Below are 22,863 nucleotides of genomic sequence, written 5' to 3' on the forward strand. Positions count from 1 at the left end.
TCTCTTAGCCCCCCTCCCACCCCTAAAATTATACATATGGGTGGCCACGACCTGATAGTGAATCTTATAGGTTGGGAAATGTGGTATTATTAATATTATAAAACTAAAAAGAAATGCATTAAAAAATACATATAATGTCATTTACTTTTTCTTAACAAATAATTTGCTAAATTTGATGAACTTTAATGCTGAAAATTCTACACATAGCAAAATATTAATAAACAATTTCTAAGAAACTTCTTTTTAAACTCTTACCTTACAAAACCATAATTTTTATTTGTCCTTGTTAGCAGGTTCCAGGACGGTAATTCTGAAAGTATAACAGTATGTTTATAGTTCTGAAAAATATGTACAGCAGACTCCCGATTATCCGCGAGCGGTTTATCCGCGGGGCGGATTATCCCCGAATCAATCAACAATCACGAACATGTATTTTCGCAGTAAAAAGCGAATACCAGTGGCTGTTTTTTTTTTTTTTTTGAAAAATTGTAAATTTACACTCAGTTGTTTTTGCTTGATTGATTGATTTAATTTAATTTTATTATTATTATTATTATTATTATTATTATTATTATTATTGTGCGTTCTTCATCGTACATACACTTGTTTGTTAAGTTCGGTTGTGCAAAAATACAAAACATTTGTACTGTACTCTATATATATTTTCACTGTTCGCAGAAAGTGTTATGCATCAATACAGTTAAGAATTTGAGATAGGACAATTTTTACCTGATTTGTCCCCCATTTTAGTCTTTTTGCGGTTATCCGCGATTTTATTATCCGCGGCACTTGTGCCACCCAATTCCGCGGATAATCAGGAGTTTACTGTATAAACATTCAATTAACCCATTCCATGATCAGCCTGAAAACCCTTAACGCGTATGCCGTAGATAACGAACGGAGTTGCTTTTTGCTATGTTGTAATAGCACTTTTCTCCCCATTTTGCTATCGGGATTTTAATGTTGTTTTTGCTGCTCAGCTTGCATTCGAAAATCGCTTCACTGTATAAGTTTTAGGCACTGAATAAAATAGTGTAATAAAATACAAGGTTGCTAATATGTGCTGAAATATTCATTAAATTCACACAACACATAACAGGAAAATAATAAAAAAAGAGGATAGGATGAAAAGCAATTATTTTTATAACACTAATTATTTTATTGATTTATTTTTCTTTTTGCTTTTCTCTCAGTATATTTTTTTTTTTTTTGTAAACATAAGAAATCCAAATTGTTAAATGTAAGATCTTTCAAAAGGCCTCAACAAAACATTCATCAAACAATTGACTGATAGGTCTAGCCTGTGAGCAAGGGAATTGAATAGACAAAAACGCTTTAACTGTGGGAATGATATTCTAAGAGGATAAAAAGTATTCTTTGGTGCCTTTTGATACATTGTAACACTTCAAAACGACCAATAAACACAGAGACATCCCTTTGCTGGTCGGTTCTTTTATCGTAACTCCGACAACTTTTAAATCCCTTCTGAGTGCCTAGATATCAGTTGCTCTAGCGTGGGAAGTATTTTAAAGATAAATGATTACAAAAGATCAAACCTTGGGGTTAATCCCCTATTTCCCTAAAGAATACTTTTGTGCATGCAACTAAAAGTCCCCAGCTGAGAGAGGAATAACACAGACGCCCTGGGAGATCTATCCCCAAAGGAGCGCTTTTCGCAAACATCCTAGCAAGTTAGTTCCATTCAAAGAGTGGTTAGAAAGTCTTGGTGTTTTGTGTGGGCAACCCTTACACATCATTTTCTTCCAACAAAACAATTTAAATCAGAAAGGAATTTCAAAGCAAGCTTTACTGCTTATATTTCGGAACATGTCTTCAGAAGAAGAAGAAAAAAAAAGGACACCTTACTTGAAATCGAGTGGGATTTTTTTTTTCTTTTTTTTTAAACACCACTTGGAAAAATTTTAGTTAGTTTCATAGGATTATTTACTAATTAAGGCAATTTGATTATTGAACAGAAACCAAATATTTTATTCTGTTTTTAAAATCTCAAAAAAGAAAGTGCAATTAAAACATTGGAGCTATTTTAAGACAATAAATAAAATCTGAAAAAAGAAAGGGAGAAAAGGAATGTTTGGTTTTGTATGAGTAAAGCGTACAACAAAAGAATTCAAGATATTATCATTTCATTTGTACTATCATATATATTTTATGTTTTGCATGGTTAACTTTTACATATGGTCAATGCGATCATCATGACTTTTGTTTGTGAAATTAAAAAATTTCAAAACCGTATCACTAAAAATCGATTAAAGGGAGCCGCGAATATAAAAAGTTATAATTTAAGTTTGAAAATATCATCATTCAAAAATAAATAAATAAATAATGAAAAATAATAATAGTATACAAATAAAAAAAAAACCTTCTAAACACATTTCAATTAAAAATAAATAAATAAAACATACTCATACAAAATTAAGATATGTAAGAAAATTTAAAAATATAATATTGTGTGAAATAATTTTTTAAATTCAAGGATTATGAAAAATTTAGTGAAGGATTCTTGTGTAAGAAGGTTGATCTTTTATAACAAGAAAAAAAATATTTCCGTTGATTTGCTTCCTTCAAGCATAGAAATATTGGTAAATAGTGTAAGGTAATATTTTCACACTTGTTCATCATGAGTTCAAATGCCGGACTGCTAAGAAACAAAGCTTACACAAAAAGATAAAAATATATTGCCTGATTATTTAAAGCATTATACGTGTCTATCCAAGAGTACTTGAAAGGTTAATATCTTAGTAAAATAAAATAAATTACAACAACAGTTTCTTGAAATACTATAAGTTATATCCCTTTTGGCTGAGGTAAAGAGCTTGATTACGACTCCCCTAAAAAGCACCAGAACCCAACAGAGAAGCGCAATAACAGGGTTCAGCCCCTGGAAGGATCGCCGAAACATATTCAACCGAAGCAAAAACTGCTAGAAATGGCGTGATGACACAGGATCGTTGAAGCCAGTTATGAACCATTTTCTTGCGACGAGTCTGCATCGGTCGCAGCAGTTTTAACACAAACTGCACGGCCGATCCTGTATGGGCCGGGGCAGGGTAAGGGTTACAAATGTGCATTTGATATAATTATAAATATTTAATAAACACTTATTAGTGCACTTTAAAATACCACCCTGTGTGGTCTTGCAGAGTAACTGAAAACTAAAAACCAATGTTTAATATTGCACAGCTTTTTTTTTACTAAGTACGTCTTTGACTGAAGTTTAGTTGAGAAAAAGCGAATATAAATCAGGGTTTCCACTGGAAAATTGCAACAAAGAGTAGACAAAGTAGCCTTAAACTTTTTAAAATATGAACAAATCAGCTTCATTGTGTTACAAAAAGCTGCAAAAACAAAAAATGCTTCATTTAGATTACTTACATTTTGAAGTACACAACTTAAATGATAAATGGGTTTTTCAAACCCAGAAAAATGTCCATGCACTATTTTTTTTTTTTTTTTTTTTTTTTTTTTTGCAATTTTAGCTCTAAAACATTGGTTCATTCATTTATTCAAAACAAATGGAAATCATTTTATTTCATATTCAATTAGTTTCACAAAAAAAAAAAAAGAAAGAAAACAAGAAAACAAGACCAAGAAAGAAAATATATTGGGGAAATTGTTTTCTATAAGATGAAATTTAGGGCTAAATTATAATTAAAACAATATAAATTAATTACCTTCTGCAGAAAATCTTTTTGTGACTTCATCTTCTATTATTGCCTGAAAGATAATCATAATTCACAATTAAAAATATAGTGGCAACTATGCTGAGAAAATATGCAAAAACAATATGTTCTAAAATAAGACAGATTAAAAGCTCCAAACCCTTGATTTTATTTTATTTTAATGGTCCTTATTTTGAAAAAAAAAAAAAAAAAAACAACCTAACTTATTTTTCTAGCAAATTAACTGTTCAGTAAATTAGAAACAGGTCATATTATGCTTTTTATAAATGACTGATTAAAAGGCTTAAAATAGTGAATTTATTGAACAATATTAATAAAATATTGATCAAATTTTTAGAAATGCTGACCATATTCAGCATAATAATTAAAAATAATATGCTTTGTAAAATCATTACTTTAATTCTGTAATTTAAATTAATGTAAGCCTAATTTAGGGGGGAAAATGCTTTGTAAAATCAATGTTTCTTCTTTTCTGTGATATAAAGCAATGTAATATAAACTTAAGCTATGGAAAAAAAATTGGATTTAAAGTTGTAAGTTATGCAGATATAATATTATCACACCTGCTAATACAGGAAAATTAAATGTGTGTAAAATTATACAAAAGTGATATACTGAAATGTAAAACGAGCCGATGTGTGCATCACATGACTTCCTTTTACTCCAATTTAATGTCATTTCCCCATTATTCGCTATTTTAATGTGATTCAATATTTATTCTCTAAATATCACCAACAATGGCCAAATTGAAACCAAAAAAAAAAAAAAAACCTCCGCCAAATTTGTCGCCAAGTTGGCGACCAAAAGACTGGCGATATATCGCCAAGTGTCCGACAAATTATAACGCCACTTGAGTTTACATCGAAATTAACAATGATTTCCCCCCAAAAAGGTGCAAAAGACCCCCTTAGGAACATCCGAAAGCAACCAAAAGGGGAGGTGCACAACTAGACCCCACTACGAGTCTATGTACCAAATTTCAACTTTCTAGGACATACCATTTTTGAGTTATGCGAGATACATACGCACATACGCACATACACACATACGCACATACATACAGACGTCACGAGAAAAGTCGTTGTAATTACCTCGGTGATGGTCAAAATGGATATTTCGCGTGTCTATACATTCTTAGGCACTTTTCCGCATGTGGTCGAATCGAAAAAAAAACTCAACATTCATTTGGGGGTGAGCAAAATGGAAATTAAGGGCGATTTTTGAGTGAAAATTTTTTCGCGAATACAATACTTCCTTTTTTGTAAAAGGAAGTAATAGTGTGCAAAACACATAATATGCTTTATCAAACGTTTATTTTTTGTAACAAATATTAGGAGAGCTTAATTTTAGTGTCACCAATGCTAGGATTCTAATGTAATTTAAACTATGGTTTTGGTTATGTTAATAGGTTGAAAAAATATGTTGAATGAATTGTAAAGTTATTGCGAATTATATAAGGGAAAAAAGGTAAACAGGTTTCAAGTAGAAAAATTAATTTTATTTCACATGTAGAGGCATAACCAACGGGAGTGTCCAGAAAGTCTGGACCCTCCCCAAAATGAGTAAGCACACTCAAAAGTTAAAATATCATTTTTTTCACACAATTTTAATGTTTCTATAGTACAAGAAAATTTGGATTATAGTACAAATTATTATAACTATTTCCTACTCTTTGTGTAACATAAAGAAAATGAAATTTGAAAATACTTTTTTCCCCTTTTTGTCATGTAAAAAAGGAATTATTTCACAAAATAGCGTTGGTCCGAAAAAAAAACACTAGCAGTGTACAGTCAGGCTCGCACCAAGCCTGATCGGCGCCGTCGTGCAAATTTCTTTTGAGCACCTTTATGCAATGGCGTTCGAGGAAAATATGGTTAACACCTGAAGTAAGGTTTTGTAGACAAATATAATGTGGGCAAAAAATATGTTAGCCGTTTAAAAAAACAATGTGTAAAGATTTTCTGCTATGTTAAGTTTTTATTTTTAAAAAATAGCATTGACAGTAAATTTACACATGCATATTACATACTGAACACATCTCATACAAATAAGCTGATTGACACTATCAACTTACAGTTAGGAAATAGTGGCGCAACCAGAAAATAGCTTAAGAGAGGGAGGAATGGGGGGGGAAGGCACTTACATTTTTTTTCTGTACGAACTTAGCTTTAATTCTTCAACAGCCAAGTCCATCTCTTTTTATCCCCAGGTGGTCAAAAAATGGGACTAACTTTCGCAAGCCATAATTTTCACGAAAATGAAGATAACCGTAATTTCACAAGCTGAAAATTTCACGATTTTTTTTACAAACAGAAGCGAAAGTTGAAAAAACCGACGTAAAAAGATATTCCGCGAGGTTTAAAATTTTCGATTATGACAGGGTTGAGAAAATTAAAGCCTCGCAAAAATAAGTGCTTTTACTGTATTCAGTGCAATTTAGAAGCTCATGGCAAGCTTTAGACTAAAAACTGTATAAATTTATAAATAAACAAGATAGCGTTTTTCTGTTTCTGTTTTTCTTACTTTCGTTTTTTTCTTACAATGAAAATCTCACAGCTAAATGCTGAAAAATGTATGTGCCGCCGAAATATATTTCAAAGAGATGAAAAGTCAAAGTAGAGAGAGAGAAGTAAGATTTAAAAATTGTAATGAAAAGTTGCACCAGAAGTTGTAAAATGGTTGAAGGGAAAAAAAACTAAGGTTAAAACAAGAATTCTGCAGGAGATTAATGAGGCACAATATTTAAAATAAAACAAAGTAGAAAAAATGACCATAGTTATCACACAAAAGTCCAAAATAAAATAAAATAATAAATAAATAAAAACATCTCCGTCCAAAATAATGAAATATTCTACTGGGACTGTAAGCGCTTGAATTCAAACATGTTAAAATGTAAGGAGGGCGAAAATTAAAAATTTTAATATTTTCATTTTTAGGACTAATTTTGAAAGAGTTTCTAGGGTTAGGGGAAACCCTCTAAAACCCCCAGCATCCTAAAACCTGATTCCTATAACATCATCGAAGATTGTCTGCAGTTGTTTTCAAAACTTCAATTTTAAAAAACTTCCGGGGAAGTCCCGTCGAATCTTACCCCTTCCCCTAACGTCATCAAAGATTGCTTACATTTTGTGTAGTTATGATTTCAATTTTGAAAAAGTTTTTGCGGAAGCTCTTCCGAACCTTTCCTCTCCACCATTAAAGATCAACTTTTGTTTAAATGATTTCAATTTCGAAAAATTTTGAGGGTAGAGGCACTTAACTCTTCTCATCCTAACATCCTGAAGATCATCTAAAACTGTGATTTCGGAAATTAAACTTCTGACAATTTTCTATGGAGAATTCTCCAATCCCATTCCTTCTCTTAAGATTACTTACAATTATGTATTTTGGATGAAAAATGTATGGGGAATGATCCCACACCACATCCTTTTCCCTTACTTCAACAAAGGTTGCCTGTGGACCGAGCAGTGTAATGGTTAGTCGTTGGCATCTTATGCTTGAAGACACAGGTTCAAACCTGGCTCCAAATCAGTGAATTTTGAAGATGCATAAAATAGACAGCACCCGGATCATATGATTTTGAGGCATGTAAAAGATCCCTTGATTATTCGTTTGACTTAAAGTACTCTTGGAGAAAAAAGTCCCAGCTTAGTTTCGCATCGTGAGAGCCCAGGTACCTCCATCTGATACGGAAACTCTACGTCAATATTATCGTGGCACGGTGCCACATGAAAGAACAGATTAGGGTTTCCAATCCCGCAAGATCCCGCATAGATCCATATTTAGCTGGATTAATCTCGCGGGATTCAGAGCAATATCCTACAAAAAATGCCAATTCAAACGTTTCCCAATTTTTGAAGTCCATAAAACAAATATTTTTACATACAAGTATCATCTGAAGTTTTAATCACCTTTCTGTATAGCTGCAAGAAGAGCAAGAAAAACTTTGTGCCTCATATTGGTATTCTCATTCGAATTTCCAGTGTTCATAAGTTCAGCAATTGCAGAAGCTTAAGAAAAACGCTCAAAACCTTTAACTTACTAAAAGTGCACTTTTTTTCCTCCGAAGAAGAAAACAATGAAAAATCTAACATTATATATGCTCTCTAACCTGCATAAAGAGCATAACCAATATCCTTGTTACCGTGAAGCTGAAATACTAAAAGTGGTTGGTACTTTGAAAATTATGTTGGATGAATTAGCTGACTAATCTGCAATATTCGGCACGAAAAAGAGGCGGCAGAAACTTGGATTAAGCACAGGATGACTCGCAGTGTGTTATAGCGGATCAAGTTTTTGAATGTCTCTTTTAAGTGAGATGTAAAATTAGCAAAGTTATCCAAAAACTTTTACTGAGATTGTGACTTGGTAAAACCAATCAGCATTCACTCCTGCTGTAATGAATCAAATGCGCTGATAAAATGACCAATGTTAATGTAGCAATAAGGCTGGGTATTCTCAATGCAAGTTAAATTGGATACAACAATACAATCAAATGGACAACGTTTTTGTCCGAAATTTGCAGTTCTTGAGAAAAAGTCCAGCATGACTCACCATAAGAAAAAAATCAGCTTTAGAAGGTCATGGAGTTTACGGGGATCTTTTGCTAAACATCCACAATTATTTAAACTCTAAAACCAACTGCAGTAAAGCCATTGCATGCGTTTTTATTAATTGCATTATTTTTTGTGCAAAAAACCCTCCCTGGCCCATACGAAGCATAGGGCACACTTTTGTGTACCAAACGATAGCAGCTAACTGATATGTGACTTTGCAGTACTCTATAGATGGTGTACGGAATTTAATAAAACTATTAACTCAGGCAACAAAAAAAGAAATTTCTAAAAAGCACAACTTTTTCTATTTGACACTAAAATTTAACTTTTAGAAGAATCAAGTCGATGCCGCGGAATCCCGTGGATAAGCTCCTTCCAATCCCAAAATCCCACAGGAAACCCTAGAATGGATGATATATCGAGAGACTGCACTAGGTCTACAAAAGTGAAAGTCTCGAACACAGTCTCATGAGAAATAAACAAAAAAAGACAAAGATTGCTAACAACTGCAGTTTTTTTTTGGGGGGGGGGGGACTTTCTTCTATAGATGCTTTGACAACCCCTTCTTCCCTTCCCTTTTTCAAATTTTGTTTACAGAATTAAAATTTTGAATCATTTAAAATTTCGTTTTGAGCCTTCAAGTTTGAAAAATTCCAAAGTAAGGTCTCCTTAACATTCCTTCTCTTCCTTAATACAACCCAAATTCAAAATAAAAGAATACTTCTCACTTTCTGAAAAAAAAAATAATAATCTAACCAAATATAAGTGCAAATTAGGTATTTAAATGAATGTGCCACCTTTCCTAGACCTTAAAGTGTGCACTTCATTTCAAAGTTACTCAATTAAAAATTATCTTAGATAGAATAATCTAAAAGCTTACAGTGATAAAAATTTACATTGAGTCAAAAAATTAGAATATTCAAATTAAAGAGGGGAAAAAACACTTTCAAAAGAAATAATATCAATACTAGAATGCTTCATTTTTTGCTGGATTCAATGCTTTAATCCTTTCACACACGGATTCTACCACTTGTTTACATTAATCGTTCCCGACACTGTTTCCATACCCTCTTCAAAGTGGCAACGAGCTCAATTTTGTTGGCGGGCACCAGGTCTTGAACCACTTTCTGTAGATTTGACGGTACAACAAAGTCTTGATCGTATTGAGATTGGTAGAGTTGCTTGACCAGTTTATAACCGAAATTCCTCTTTCTGATTAAAATCTATGCGTTGATTTCGAGACATGACAAGGAGTAGAATCTTGCTGAAAGATAAAATGTGTCACTAAATCAGCAACTGCTGTTCCTCAGATGAAGTATCATGCAATTTTATTGATAAACAGTGGAAGTCACGCACTGTTTTATTTTAAGATATACATAATCTCCCATTTCCAGCAGCCCTCATGCACCCGCAAGCAAAAAAGGGTGTGTCAAATTGGAGAAAACGTCTTACACAAGATTTCTTATACGCTTTTCTTTTTAAACATCAAACCCGAACACCTTTTTTGTTCACAGATATTTCAAAAAAAGATTAATCACTGAATATGATACTTTTCCAACCTTGTTGCCCCTGTATGAGCTTCTCATTGCTCCGGGAGTGTCGTGCACGTTTCTGCTTCATGCTGATCTTTGATCTTCCTTCGTAGATCCACAATTAAAACTGCAGGTTATGAAACCATCCAAGTGTAGTTGGCGTGGACCAGGTAACTATACATTCTCTCCAACACTTATGGACGTAAAAAGCATTTTTCAACGATTATTTTCGACAGTTTACTTTAATTTGGGTTTATCTCGGTCAGGTGCTACGATTTTTCTACCTCGTTTACTTCAGCTACTTTTTAGTTGGTCAGTCCTTCTATATTCCACTAAAATCTAACATTCCACAGATTTCAAAATGCTCATTTGAATTGCATTAGATAGTTTTTTTCTAACTTTAAGAAATGATACAATACGTAACTTCGTTTTTTCCTATTTATCACCTTGACGACCCATTTTAAGCAATAAAAGGATTTTAAAAGAACCCAAATTTATAAGGGCACCAAGCTCCATACTTGTGACAATCTATCGGTTAACAGATATGCAAAGATTTTCGCTACTTTTTAAAATGCACATTGAATGAATAGATCATTCTAATTTTTTGACCTATCTATCTATTTTTCCAATGTGTTAATGATCCCTAAATTGTTGAAATAATGTCTGAAAAGTTGTTTAAATTGATTTACCCAATCAAGAATAACGAGTTTTACTCTTTTTAATTTGCATAAGTTCATTTTTCCTGACTCGGGGACAAATTTTTTTCAAACAGTTCTGATATTCTATTATTTTGAATTTGGGTTGTATCATCAAAGATTGTCTTAAAAAGCGTTTTTAAAGCTACTATTTAGAAAACTTTCCAGGGTGTAACCCCCAAACTCCCTATTTATGCACAAAATTTACCCATGATGCAATGTTCACATTGTTCTTTTTTTTTTTGAATTGCTTATCGTTTTCACTTGACCGTTGAACGACTTCCGTCTTTGATTTTATTTTTCTATTATAATGCAGGCGTCTACCAGCCTCGGAATCGAATTAGTGAAACACCGTTCATATGTTTCTCTTTTATACGTTTTATCAATCATACGTTTTTAAAATTGGTCCCTGCAGAGACAAATACACATTAACCTATACCTATTATACGTTTTTTCCATTTGTACGCTTTTTTCATGCAGTCCCTTCAAAAAAGTATAAACGGAGCTTCATAAATGACCTACGACTTTACACAATATTTTTTTCGCGAAAAAAGTATCCAGCACACCGCATTCAGCACATAACAACCAGCCCCTGGCATTCATTTGAATTTTAAAGTCCTGAATTCCAATTATAGTTGCGATAAGAGCCATTAGTAGAAACAAGAAGCCCAACCACTAGGGTCCTATCGTAATTCAATCTTGCAAAAAACATACTCTGAGATTTCAAGATCTCAAAATTCAAACTATTTTATTTATTTATTTAGTTGCATATAGAAAAAGGATTAGTAATATGCATGTAACACATAAGCATAATTCTACCAATTTCAGATTCCACATACATAAAACAAGTCCCCTAATTTATGTGCTCATCTAGTAAAGACTCCTACTTATTACACCAGACGTTAGATCCGCCCTCTCTCTGACAGTTTTCTTATGAATGGAGAATTGGAAACCATCAGAATCAAATCTGTTTACCAATTGGAAAATCATTATTAACTAGTGGTACCCTCATGGCTTTGCCTGTAGTAGAAAATTAAAAGGTCATTTAGTTCGCCTGTATATTTACAAATAATGGATGATGAATTTCTGGCCAATTGGCTACGTTCGTTTGCTCACCCATTTTACGGTTCCATGTTATGATAATTTTGTAATTTAATCTTCCATGTTGTGATAATTTGCTTGGTAAAATGTTCTTAAAATTAGAATATAAAAAGAACAAAATCGAATTTTCGAAAAACCGCTTTGAGGTGCACACCCCCATGCTACAAACTAACTTTGTGCCAAATTTCATGAAAACCGGCCGAACGGTCTAGGCGTTGTGTGCGTCACAGACATCCAGAGAGATATGCAAACAGAGAGACTTTCAGCTTTATTAGTATTAAAGATATTTACATTAATTGCCAAGTTATTTTGACAAATTTCATGTGTTTACCAAAAAATGTAAAAAATAGCATGCATTTATTTATTTGATGGGGGGGGTAAGGGATCTTTATACATGCAGTTCAAAAGGGGCATAATTTTCCCCTTTTGCATGGAGTGGTTCAAAAGCTAAATCCGGCCCTGTTGGTATGTTTCCAAAACATTCGTTTATAGTGGAAATTGCGGTGGAGGAAGATCAAGGGGGAGGGGGAATATGGGAACAGGAACCAAAACTAGAAGAAATATCAGAATCTTTGCTAAATCTTTAAGAAATATAGGATTGCTCTGAAGTCTGAAAAAGTGAAACAAGAAGGAACTTGACAAAACGAACATTGAAAGATGGAAAAATCTCATCCCTGTAATACAAATGGATTTTGTTTCACCATTTTTATCAACTTTAAATACATCAGTATTTTTGTCACTCTTCTACACTTAACAAATTTGAACATTTGTAATGTAGATAAAATAAGTACCTCTACCCCAGACTTGATAAAATCAGCTGCATCCCAAAGACTGAATTCCCTTTGTAATGTATTAAATGACCTGTTTCGAGGCATTCCAGGAACTCCAAGAGAATTTTCATTTAATTTCATAACATCTTGATGAACAGGCAATGGTCCCATGTGTACCTCTTTATTAATAACTAAAATTTAAGACATAAATACATATTTTCTTTTCTTTTTAAGTTAAAAGTTACAAAATACTAAATAAAAGAAAGATGCAGATTTTGAAGACCATTACTTACCAGAATGATAAATATCCGAGACTTCATTTTTTTCTTGGATTAATCTTTGTTGCTTATCAGCTTTTTCAATCTTAATCCTTCCAAACTATAACACAATGAGCATTACTAATTTCTTTTCTTCATTTAATGAATTTTAAATTATAATTTTACTTTATTAAATTAAAAGTAAAGACACTTTTCTATTTTCAACAATAGGCTACTTTTAAGGTAAAAAATTCATAAATAGACTTAAAAATTAAAAAATTGTTTTTATAGTAAAGTAACCTTGTCACCTGGGGGGGGGGAGAGAACCTAATATCAGATCCGGTAGTTCTGATTATTCCTCGAGTTTTTTTATGATATTGTTCCAATAAATTATAGAAGTTTTTGACTTCAAGCCCTGAATTTAACCTAGTCAAAATCAAAAATACTGTGAAAATTAAAACTACTGCAATTCCGATTTTAAGTTCAAATGACTAGTTTTTCAAAATTACCTATTCTGTGGGAGAGGACTGTTTCAACCAATGCTGCAACACTGTGTGAAAGAGTAAAATGGTTTTGAATACAAGTAAAGGCTATCACTGTGTTATATTGCAAAAAAAAGAAAAAAAAAAAAAAACATGAATCAATAGTGCTATCAAAGTTGCTATTTCTCAAAATTTTTTATAAATACCATCATTACAATGTGACGACCAACAACAGGCTCTGAGCCCAGCTAGGATGCTCTCCAATGAAGATTGATTGCCCCTTGAAGCAATATATTACAGCCTCTTCTGATAAGCTGTTCCAAGTGTCCACAACTCGACTAAAAAGCAATACTGTTTTCTACTTTACAGATTAGCCTGAGATTGGATTAGTTACAACAATGACACCTCGTCCTGCTTTCTGTATAAAATTTTAATCAATCAACATCTTTCATTGTGATAAATTTAAACAACTGAATCATGTCCCCTCAGTCTCTCCTTTGCTCCAGGCTATACATATTAAGGTTTCAGTCTGGCATCATAATCTAAATCTGAAAGTCTCCTCACCAGCCAAGTAGCTCTCCTTTGAACTCACTCCAAATCAAATATGAATGGAATTTTATTTCGTAACTCTTTTGTATCATGTTTTCCCCACTCATTTTCCACATAAAAATGAAAAATTAATATACTAATAATACAGTGTACAGAAAATCTCCAAGAATACTAATGCAAAACAATGAGGGAAAATAATTACTTCAAAAATGTGAATAACACATTTACTGTTGATTCAACAACTTTAAAAAATGGAAACAGTAAAAAAAAGTAGGTTCATAATTTTGGTACATCACAAAATCAGTTCTTCCGATTCACAATTCAGAAAAATCTTTTTTATATATTGACAAAAAATGAAATTTGTGCACAAGCAAAGAAACATCAGACTAAGGCAAAAAAATTAATGAAGAAAAATATACTACAAGGCAGAAAAAGACCCAACTTTTAAATACAGACATCAAATTTGAAAAATAAAGAAATCCTCACCTCAAACACTTTCAAAAGCAGATCAACATATTTTCGTCGGACTCCTAAAGTTGCATTAAACGATGCTAGACTTAATAAAACAATAATTATTGTCCAAAACGCTAAGAACAAATACGATAGTATGTCAGACATTTTTGAAATAAATATTCGTTAAATGTGCTATTTTGTCAAAATAGAAATATTGTTTTTATTATTAAATTGCTTGCGTTGAGAGGATGATAAGACTGAATGTTACTAAATGATGATAAAACACTCATACGTAGGGGGAGTCATAGAAACTTATCAAAAGTCATGACTGAGATACTATAAAAGCAAATGCATGAGTGCAGCAACAAATAAATAACCCATTCAAAACTGATAAAAGCGGAAAAAGTGCAGATCAGGAAAATGAAAGACGAAATTTTACTATGCCACAATGACCTCGTCCAGCACCCTTCTTGACACGGAAATTTAAACTAATCATTCACAAAATCGAATTGCATCACAAAGTCCAACATGTGTTTTCAACGAATTATTCCGCGTTTACTGTTTGTATCTCGAACGATTGGTTGGAAAAAAATTTCGCCAGCCAATAATAATCACACAAAGCATTCTGCGAACGCAAAATAAAGTTTCCATATCTTGCTGATAAGATTGCGTATGTAAGTAGTAACGCCGCCTGTCGCAGTTTCCTCAAAAAGTGATTTTCCGAAAACGCCTCCAAAGACTTCCGGTACTTTGTTATTAATTTATTTCATCTTCGAAAGATGACAGAGTAGCTTCTGTACCAAAATTTACCTATCCTCGTTCCCGTTTTTTGCATTTAGCAGTAAGGGGGCGTTGGCAGGCCCTAGAGTCCCTATATGAAAACGTAGTTTTTAGAGCTGCGACAACAGCTACGCTCGGAAAGCGCAACCGGTTACAGGGGGGGGGAGAGATAAGGTTGCCGCCGAGCTGCAAGATTGGCTCCTTGTTCGCTTTCGAGTTTCCTTCAAAAAAAAAAAAATAGGGTAGACTGACCAGTGAGTGAACACCACCCAGTGAGTGGGAGCGCGTCATTTAAAAAAAAAAAAAAAAATAAGCTTCCAAAAATTGTTTTCTGAATAAATTCACTACAAAGGCGTTCCTTATTGATATTCTAAGCTATCTGAAACCTGATTGGTTACTTTGGATACGTATTTTTTTCTGGAAAAAAATTGAAATTTTTACTGCCGTGAATCGTTCTTTCTCTCTTTTAAAATAATAAGGCTGGTTTCGTGCTAGCAATTATTTTGATACGTATTATTTTTATAGATAAATTTTATTTTTTAACTCTACGAAAGAAAAATTAATTATACATATTTAGGCTTTGGATTTAAATTGTTTCAGTCAATGCAGAATGCGTCGATTTTCAGGTAGAGGGGTGTTCAGTCACTGGGTGCGAAAAATTGCGAAAACCCAGTGAATGAACAATGGCAAAATTTCTTTTGATTTAAAAAGAAATATGAAGGTTCTTTCAGATATTTTCATTTTCGTACTTTTTTGTAATGCAGATAGTTTTATATGCTTATTTATTTATGTCATTATATACTTTATAATTTCTTTATTTTTGTCTTTGAAAACAATGCACTTTTTACAGTTTTATCTTTTATCTATCTATATCTCTATCTGTATATTAACCTACCCACCTACATATATCTTTCTATATCTTTATCTCTCTTGATAGATAGACAGGTAGACAGAGAGACATATAGAGATAGATAGCTAGGTAGAGAGACTGATATAGAGATAGATACAGAGTAGATGTATAGACAGGTAGATAGACCGATAGATATAGATAGATGGATAGATATAGATAGGTAAATATATTGATAAGGAGATAGTTAGACAGATAGGTAGATAAATAGACAGGTAAAGAAGCAGGTAGATAGACAAATAGAGAGATAAGTAGATAAGTACATATATATATATATATATATATATATATATATATATATATATATATATATATATATATATATATATATATATATATATATATATATATATATATATATATATATATATATATATATATATATATATATATATATATATATATATATATATATATATATATATATATATATATATATATATATATATATATATGTTTATAGATAGATAGATAGATAGATCTCAAAGAAACTTAGTTCCTTTTTGAATCAAAATTTATCATGTTCATTCACTGGACCAATTTGTGTTCATTTACTGGTTCGAAGTGTTCATTCACTGGGTCGTTGTGCCATTTTTTCCTTAAACACCTAAAAAAATCGGAAGCGGTTACATAGATCAATTAAAATGTTTTAACTATCACAATCTGTATAGTATAGAATTTAAAATTACTAGGATTTTTAAAAAAGGAAATTGTGCTTAACTGTTCATTCACTGGTCGGTCTACCCTAGTCCCAAGCGGGTGCGGGAAGAGTGGCTGAAACAGGTTGGGAGCGGATCTAGGATTCCGCTCAGGGGGGGGGGGCATTTTTTTTTCCAATTTTGGCGCCCCCCCCCCCATAAATTCAGAAAGGAAAAAAAAAATCACATTTTAGTATTTTGTCCACACTGTCTTTACTTTTAAACATTCAGTTATTTATCCGTTTTGAAAGAAAAATAGGAAATAAAAATACACTGGTACATATAAGAAACAAAAAAAAAAAGAAAATTAATTTGAATTCTGAAATTTTAAATTCAAATTATGTTTTTCGCAATCACGAACTGAGACAGGACCCTACTCATTGGAGTTATTGTTTCTAGAAACGGCTCTTGTCCCCCTCCCTCCCCCAAGTCTGCCTGTCCTCCTGGGCGGTTACTTGTGCATAGTTGTGTGTGTGTGTGTATATAGATATATATAGATATATATATATATACTAAGAAACATAACACAAACTGCATTTTAAACCTGGACAATTCAAACAATTTAAATTAAATTGAATCAAGCTTCACTACCCTCAGGGATTAGCCTCTTGATGAGGCCCCAGGGCGTTTTTGGATTTTGATTCAATTTTACGTTTCTTTTTGTTCAAATTTTATATTGCTATTACATATATATATATATATATATATGTGTGTGTGTGTGTGTGTGTGTGTGTGTGTGTGTGTGTGTGAGTGTGTATGTATATAAATGTGTGTGTGTTCGGACAATATGCGAAGTCAGGTCCCCCCCCCCTCCTCTTCCGAAAAAAATTCTGTATACGGCCTTGATCAACTGTACAACAGCACCTTTAAAGCCATCTGCGAGTAATAATTGTCTTAGAGCAGTAAATCGTCCTGAGATGATTGCCCTTTTCCTGATGCCATCAGGAATGGTGACCATCAGCTGTGATATGAGTGATGACCATCAGTGATGGTCTTTTTAGCAGGCACAATAGTAGTAAGATTGCTGAATCATACCATTCTTGCCATTTTTATGAAACGCCTCCGAATAAATTCACTCCTCAACTTAAACATTCCTCACGATAAACTGAACTTTAGTGCTTACATTATAAATCCGAGAATTTATAAACAGGGTGGCCGAAAGCAAGGCCGGCCGCCGGAAAACGTTTTACTACTTGGCCATATCAAACGACTATCCGCGAAATTCACTTATCCACGGCTACCGTGGCACCAAATTCCACGGATAATCGGAAGTTTTACTGTGATTTTACATGATATGTAATTGCTATTTTCAGCAGCTACTGCAACTACCTTTCTTCAGATTACGAAAATGAAGACATTTGCCTTTTAATTTAAACCTCCGATAATGAAATCCCTACAAAGATTTGACCAGGCTTCATTCGCAAAGGAGGAGCTACAGTCTCTGGTTAATGGGAGCTGAAAAGATAAAGCCAAGATAGATCTACTTGCGCAGGATATGTCTGTCCAAAGAGACATCTGCCTTGTCTGAGCAAAATTGGTTTACCTCTTTGCCTACTTTCTCAAATCACCGCAAGGTGACGTAATCAAGCTCTAGAACAAAAAATATGATCCTTCAAAAATTTCATATTTGTATATCAAAGTATAAAAGATATTTTGATTCATATTTTGACCTTCGAAAATTTCCTTTTTTTTATTTTCCTATCTGTCTGTATGAGAAAGACCGAATATTTCCGGTGAATGATCGGTGAATGCCGACATTCTCCAACTTCGGCATTTTACGGCAACCTATATATACATGTAATTTTTATTTATAAAGCTTGACTACGGAGAGATGGAGAATGACCTTGAAGCGGAAGCATCATTTGTAATAGGTAGAATCAGTCAGAAAGCGCCGACTAGAAAGAGTTCCCGCTGATCCTATCTATTACAAGTAATAGCGAACAACCTATTACAAATGATACTACAAATTATCTTTCTGCTTCAAGGCCATCCGCCACCTCTCCGTGGTCAAGCTCAACCTGTTTCTGTTTACTGCATTGCTGATGCAGATGAATAAGAGCAAGAAGGTCCTTGGGTCTAGCTGCTCACTTCTTGTGGGGCTAGTTGTTCCACGGAACCCCCACACGCACATGTTTTCGAAAATTCAAATTATTTGTTAGATAACGGAACGAAAATCGTTTCAGCGAAATATTTTAGGATGTACAATTTACACTTACATAAAAATACAAAAGAACTAAGCACTATCTATTAAAATTCGTGAAAAAGACCAAAAAGTTCAAAAACGAAATTATTTACAAAAGTAGATCAGTAATGCACTTGCTCAGCTTTTGATATACCGGACGCCACTGGCCTGATTAATATGACTACTATCAGTGCACTGTAGCATTCCATTTCACCAAGTATTGACTAAATAGAGTCTGCTGGAGTAAAGTGGTCATAAAATACAGGTTTTTCAACTTAAAAGAATAATAAATACAGGAATTTCTTTTAAAACTTCAAATTTTTTTGTCGTTACTTTACATTACATTAATAAAGAACACCCTGCGTTGAATTTTCGGAAGAAAAAAAAATTATTTAAATAGCTTAACGGCATTTTCTTTTTCATATGTGTTAATGACCAATGTTGGGTAAAGTGGTCATAGTTAAAAAAAAAATGATCGAAAACCATCATAAATAACCGTAATTTTTTTAGGCTCACCAAACCTAGTTCTTTTGAAGAAATTAACTTAATTTTAACACATATTTGATGGTCAAGTATGGTCAAAAGTTGGTTTACCAAGAATTTTAATCATTTTTCACTCCTGGATTTCATCAATATCATCAGGAAAGGTGTGATAATTTACAATGTTTTATTTCTTTAGGAATAAATTATAGATAACGTCTGAATAATGTCTAAACGACCTAAATTCCTTAATAAGAAAATATTACACTCAAGTAGAGTTCCGAAAAAATGTTACTTAAACAAAAGGGAAAAAATGATCGCGCTTTATCTATTTATTCAATGTAATCGTATGCAAAATACTTCTAATTCGAAGTTTCTACTTTTTACTGATATTTTACAGATGGTTTTTTGGGGAGAGTGGAGGGGTGGGGGGCATACATTATTCTATAGAATAAATTGAAAGTTGTGATTGCTGAAAAAATTTTATGATTTTTTCCCCCCAACTATTATAGGATTACAATCTTGCTTTAATCCAATCGATATGCTATTTCAAGTATTTAACTCAGTTTACCTTAAAAACAGTAAATGGTTAATATATTTAATGTTTAAATGATATCTGCCTAATAACTGAAGATTAATGAAGCATTAACCTATGATTACGTGTGCCACGTGTATGTAACCAATGTGTTAAGCTTAACATATGACCACTTTATCCCATCTTACTTAAGTTGTTCTAAAATATTATATAAAATATATATGTCTGTTTATGCAGACGCGTTCTAAAGACATCCGAAAAGCTGCATGCAAAACCAATCTGCTAAAAATTTCAATAAACAAAATTTTACAGAGAAGTTAAAAAGATGTTCGGATTTTAAAATGTTTCATGTGCACACAAAACGTATTTTTTCACAAAATAAAATATTGCCAGTAACAAAACTTTGAATTCAGAATATAGTTCTTAGTTGTTAAAAATTTACCCTCATTTTTTTCATTTATTTCGAATATTTAGCTCTTTATTTGATCTATAACCACTTTTCCCCATTGAACAATTTCCCCTACCTGACCCTATACTTATCTTTTTTGTGCATTGCGCTATTTCAAAGGAAGCAACTTACCCGCGGAACTTTTAGCCCGATTCTTCCTTACAATGCGCTCGTCGAATAACAGTCCCTCTTATTCGACGAGTGCAGAAATTTCAACAGACGCCATTTTTCAGTGGCGCCAGTTTGTCTACAAAATTTCAGTTTTCTAGCACAATACTTTATAATAATTGAGATTTTATTGGCTTGACAGTAAAAATATTAAAAAGAAAATAAATGAAATGAAAAGTAACAGCTCTTTCGGAACAAATATTTTAATGCATCACTTTTACATTACAATTGTTGCACTTATTAGCATGTTTGATAAACAAACTAATGTTTACACTAGAAGAACATAAATATTGCCACCAACTAAATCCAAAAAATGAAGTGACAAAGAAAAAAAAAAGTAAAGCAGAGAAAACAAAAACGTTCGAGAAAAGGCTGAATGTTTTTATTTTCCTATAAAGCTATTTTAGATGATTTTTTTAAATCTAGTCTCACTGATAGAAGTTGTTTTTTGTTGCTTCTTATTATTCCAAGCCATTTATGGCTCGAAATTTGTTGCTACAGGAGTAAGATTGTGACTGAAGACACTTCTTTATGAATAATATCTTTTCTTCATATGATAGAATAAGATATGGACTATGGATTCAATAAAATCAATTACAGCCACCAATGAAACTCCAAGCCAACACCCCATGAATCCCCCAATATAGCTGTAAACTTCCACATCCTGAAAAAATAAAATTGCAAAGTTATTCGCCGGTTTATTATACAAGTCAAAGCTGCCATTAAACCTAGTAATAGTAAAAACTGTAATGTACTGAATAAAAAATGATTAGCAAACTACCACCAGTTTGTTAGCACTTCAAAAAAACGAAATACAGTGCTGGTAAAAAAAAAAAAATTGCATCACCCTCGCATTTTCACAACAATGGGATTATGTGAGAAGTTTTGGCCGACCGATTACCGATGAATGTGTGTGAAATTCTGCAAAACTTATGAAATAAACATTTAACAGCAAGAATCCGATAAATGTTTACGAAGATCAGGGCTGTTTCCGGGCCAAGGCAAACTGCTGACCCCATGCTCGTTTTTCCATTTCTGAACCTACGTGTGAGTTTAGAGAAAATAAAATTACTTAACCTCATGTCAATTTAAGTCTAATGGCAGGATAAAGGTTTTTAAATTGTTACTTATCAGCTTTGTCGTATGGCGCGGAGCCGAATCATCCTGGGAAATGACGTTTGGAACTGAAGTGAACCCGGATAGTAGGTAGCAATTTCTCCTCCAAAATGCCAATATACACCTGAGCGTTTACTGTTCCTTGCACAAAGTGAAGCCCACCAACTCCTTGATCAGAAATACATCCCCAAATCATCTGAGATATGGGATGCTTGACTGTGTATTGAATGTAGTCGGGATGATTATTCCTCTCCTTTGCGGCGCGGGTGATGCAAATTTTTTTACCACCACTGTACTTCCGTATCTTCACAGCTTTATTCTTACTTTTCATTTTCTTTTTTCGGTTGAACATGGAATCCTAAAATATTACACTTATAGTTTAAAAAATACAGCAGAGCCTCGAGAACTCGGTACTCGAAAATTTCCTGACTGAAACTATAGAAAACTTGGCCACATTCTGACGGGATGAAAACACCCCGTCCCCGCCCGAAAACCTTCTGCGCACATTATCGATAACGGTGCATTTTTAAGAACTCGGCTACTTTTCAGTTCACATTGGGATCAGTTTTTAGGATTCTACTTGCACAAATTGTCGCAGCAATAAATATTTCCACGCAAGAACACTCAATCTGATCTAATCTTTCAACATTTCAAACCCTTCTTTTATACCCGCGCAAAAGCGGCTAAGAAGATGGCGGAAAAAACGGCGTACCTTGTTTTAAAAATATTCTATTGTCACCATCTAGGCTAGTCATGTTAAGATTTTGTCACAAAATCTGCCGCAGAATGTAAGGTACGCGCATCAGTAGTGGACAGTGCATAATAGCGCTCCAGTAGTGGCCACTTCAAGGTTTATATTAGAAAAATTGGATTCCAAGATTCCCAATGGATTCAAACGTGTAGGAGCTAGTACCTCAATGCACTTTTAAATCCATTAGGAGACCTGGAATCCTTTTTTTTTTAAATATAAACCTTGAAGTGAACACTACTGAAGCACTAGCCATTACTGGCGTGTTTAACTTAACTAAAGCAACTAAATGCAGAATGTCGACTAATTTTATCACCAAGACGCCAAGGAATGTCATTTGTAAATAATGTAAGAAAAAACTACAAAACAGTGGTTGGAAAAACTACATTTTTTTATAGCGAACTACAACTGCTTTGTTACAAATGTAGTTAACTACAACTGCAACTACTTTTTTTTTTTAAATGTAGCAACTACAAACTAATTTTCAAATGAAGTCGCTTACTTCGCTACTTTTCAAAAAATAAGTAAATAGAAAGCATACACACTAGGGTGTCCCACAAAAAAAAAAAATGAAAGTCGATTTTTCAAGTCGCAAACCCTTTTATATTTTTCCTCTTATGTCAAAATAATTCTGAAAAAAAGTTTCATAAACTTGAACAACGGCAACCCGTGCCGACTTGCGTCTCAAAGTGTATACCAGCACTT

At 33.1% G+C, this 22,863-nt stretch overlaps 2 protein-coding genes across 2 annotated transcripts in view; both read right to left on the bottom strand.

Annotated features, from left to right (window-relative positions):
• LOC129230975 (glycerol-3-phosphate acyltransferase 3-like) overlaps positions 1 to 14,550 on the bottom strand; it is a 95,662-nt gene extending 81,112 nt beyond the window's left edge. The window contains exons 1-5 of the mRNA XM_054865213.1: positions 14,130 to 14,550; positions 12,649 to 12,733; positions 12,377 to 12,546; positions 3,693 to 3,735; positions 256 to 310 (exon numbers count right to left, since the gene is read on the bottom strand). Of these exons, the coding sequence (XP_054721188.1) occupies positions 256 to 310; positions 3,693 to 3,735; positions 12,377 to 12,546; positions 12,649 to 12,733; positions 14,130 to 14,261 (485 nt within the window). The 5' untranslated portion in view covers positions 14,262 to 14,550. The remainder of the gene's footprint in view (positions 1 to 255; positions 311 to 3,692; positions 3,736 to 12,376; positions 12,547 to 12,648; positions 12,734 to 14,129) is intronic.
• Positions 14,551 to 20,555: 6,005 nt separating this feature from the next.
• LOC129231073 (uncharacterized) overlaps positions 20,556 to 22,863 on the bottom strand; it is a 32,428-nt gene continuing 30,120 nt past the window's right edge. The window contains exon 12 of the mRNA XM_054865320.1: positions 20,556 to 20,958. Coding sequence (XP_054721295.1) covers positions 20,824 to 20,958 — 135 coding nt within the window. The 3' untranslated portion in view covers positions 20,556 to 20,823. The remainder of the gene's footprint in view (positions 20,959 to 22,863) is intronic.

This window comes from Uloborus diversus, chromosome 10 (genome assembly GCF_026930045.1).
Source record: "Uloborus diversus isolate 005 chromosome 10, Udiv.v.3.1, whole genome shotgun sequence".
NCBI lineage: Eukaryota > Metazoa > Arthropoda > Arachnida > Araneae > Uloboridae > Uloborus > Uloborus diversus.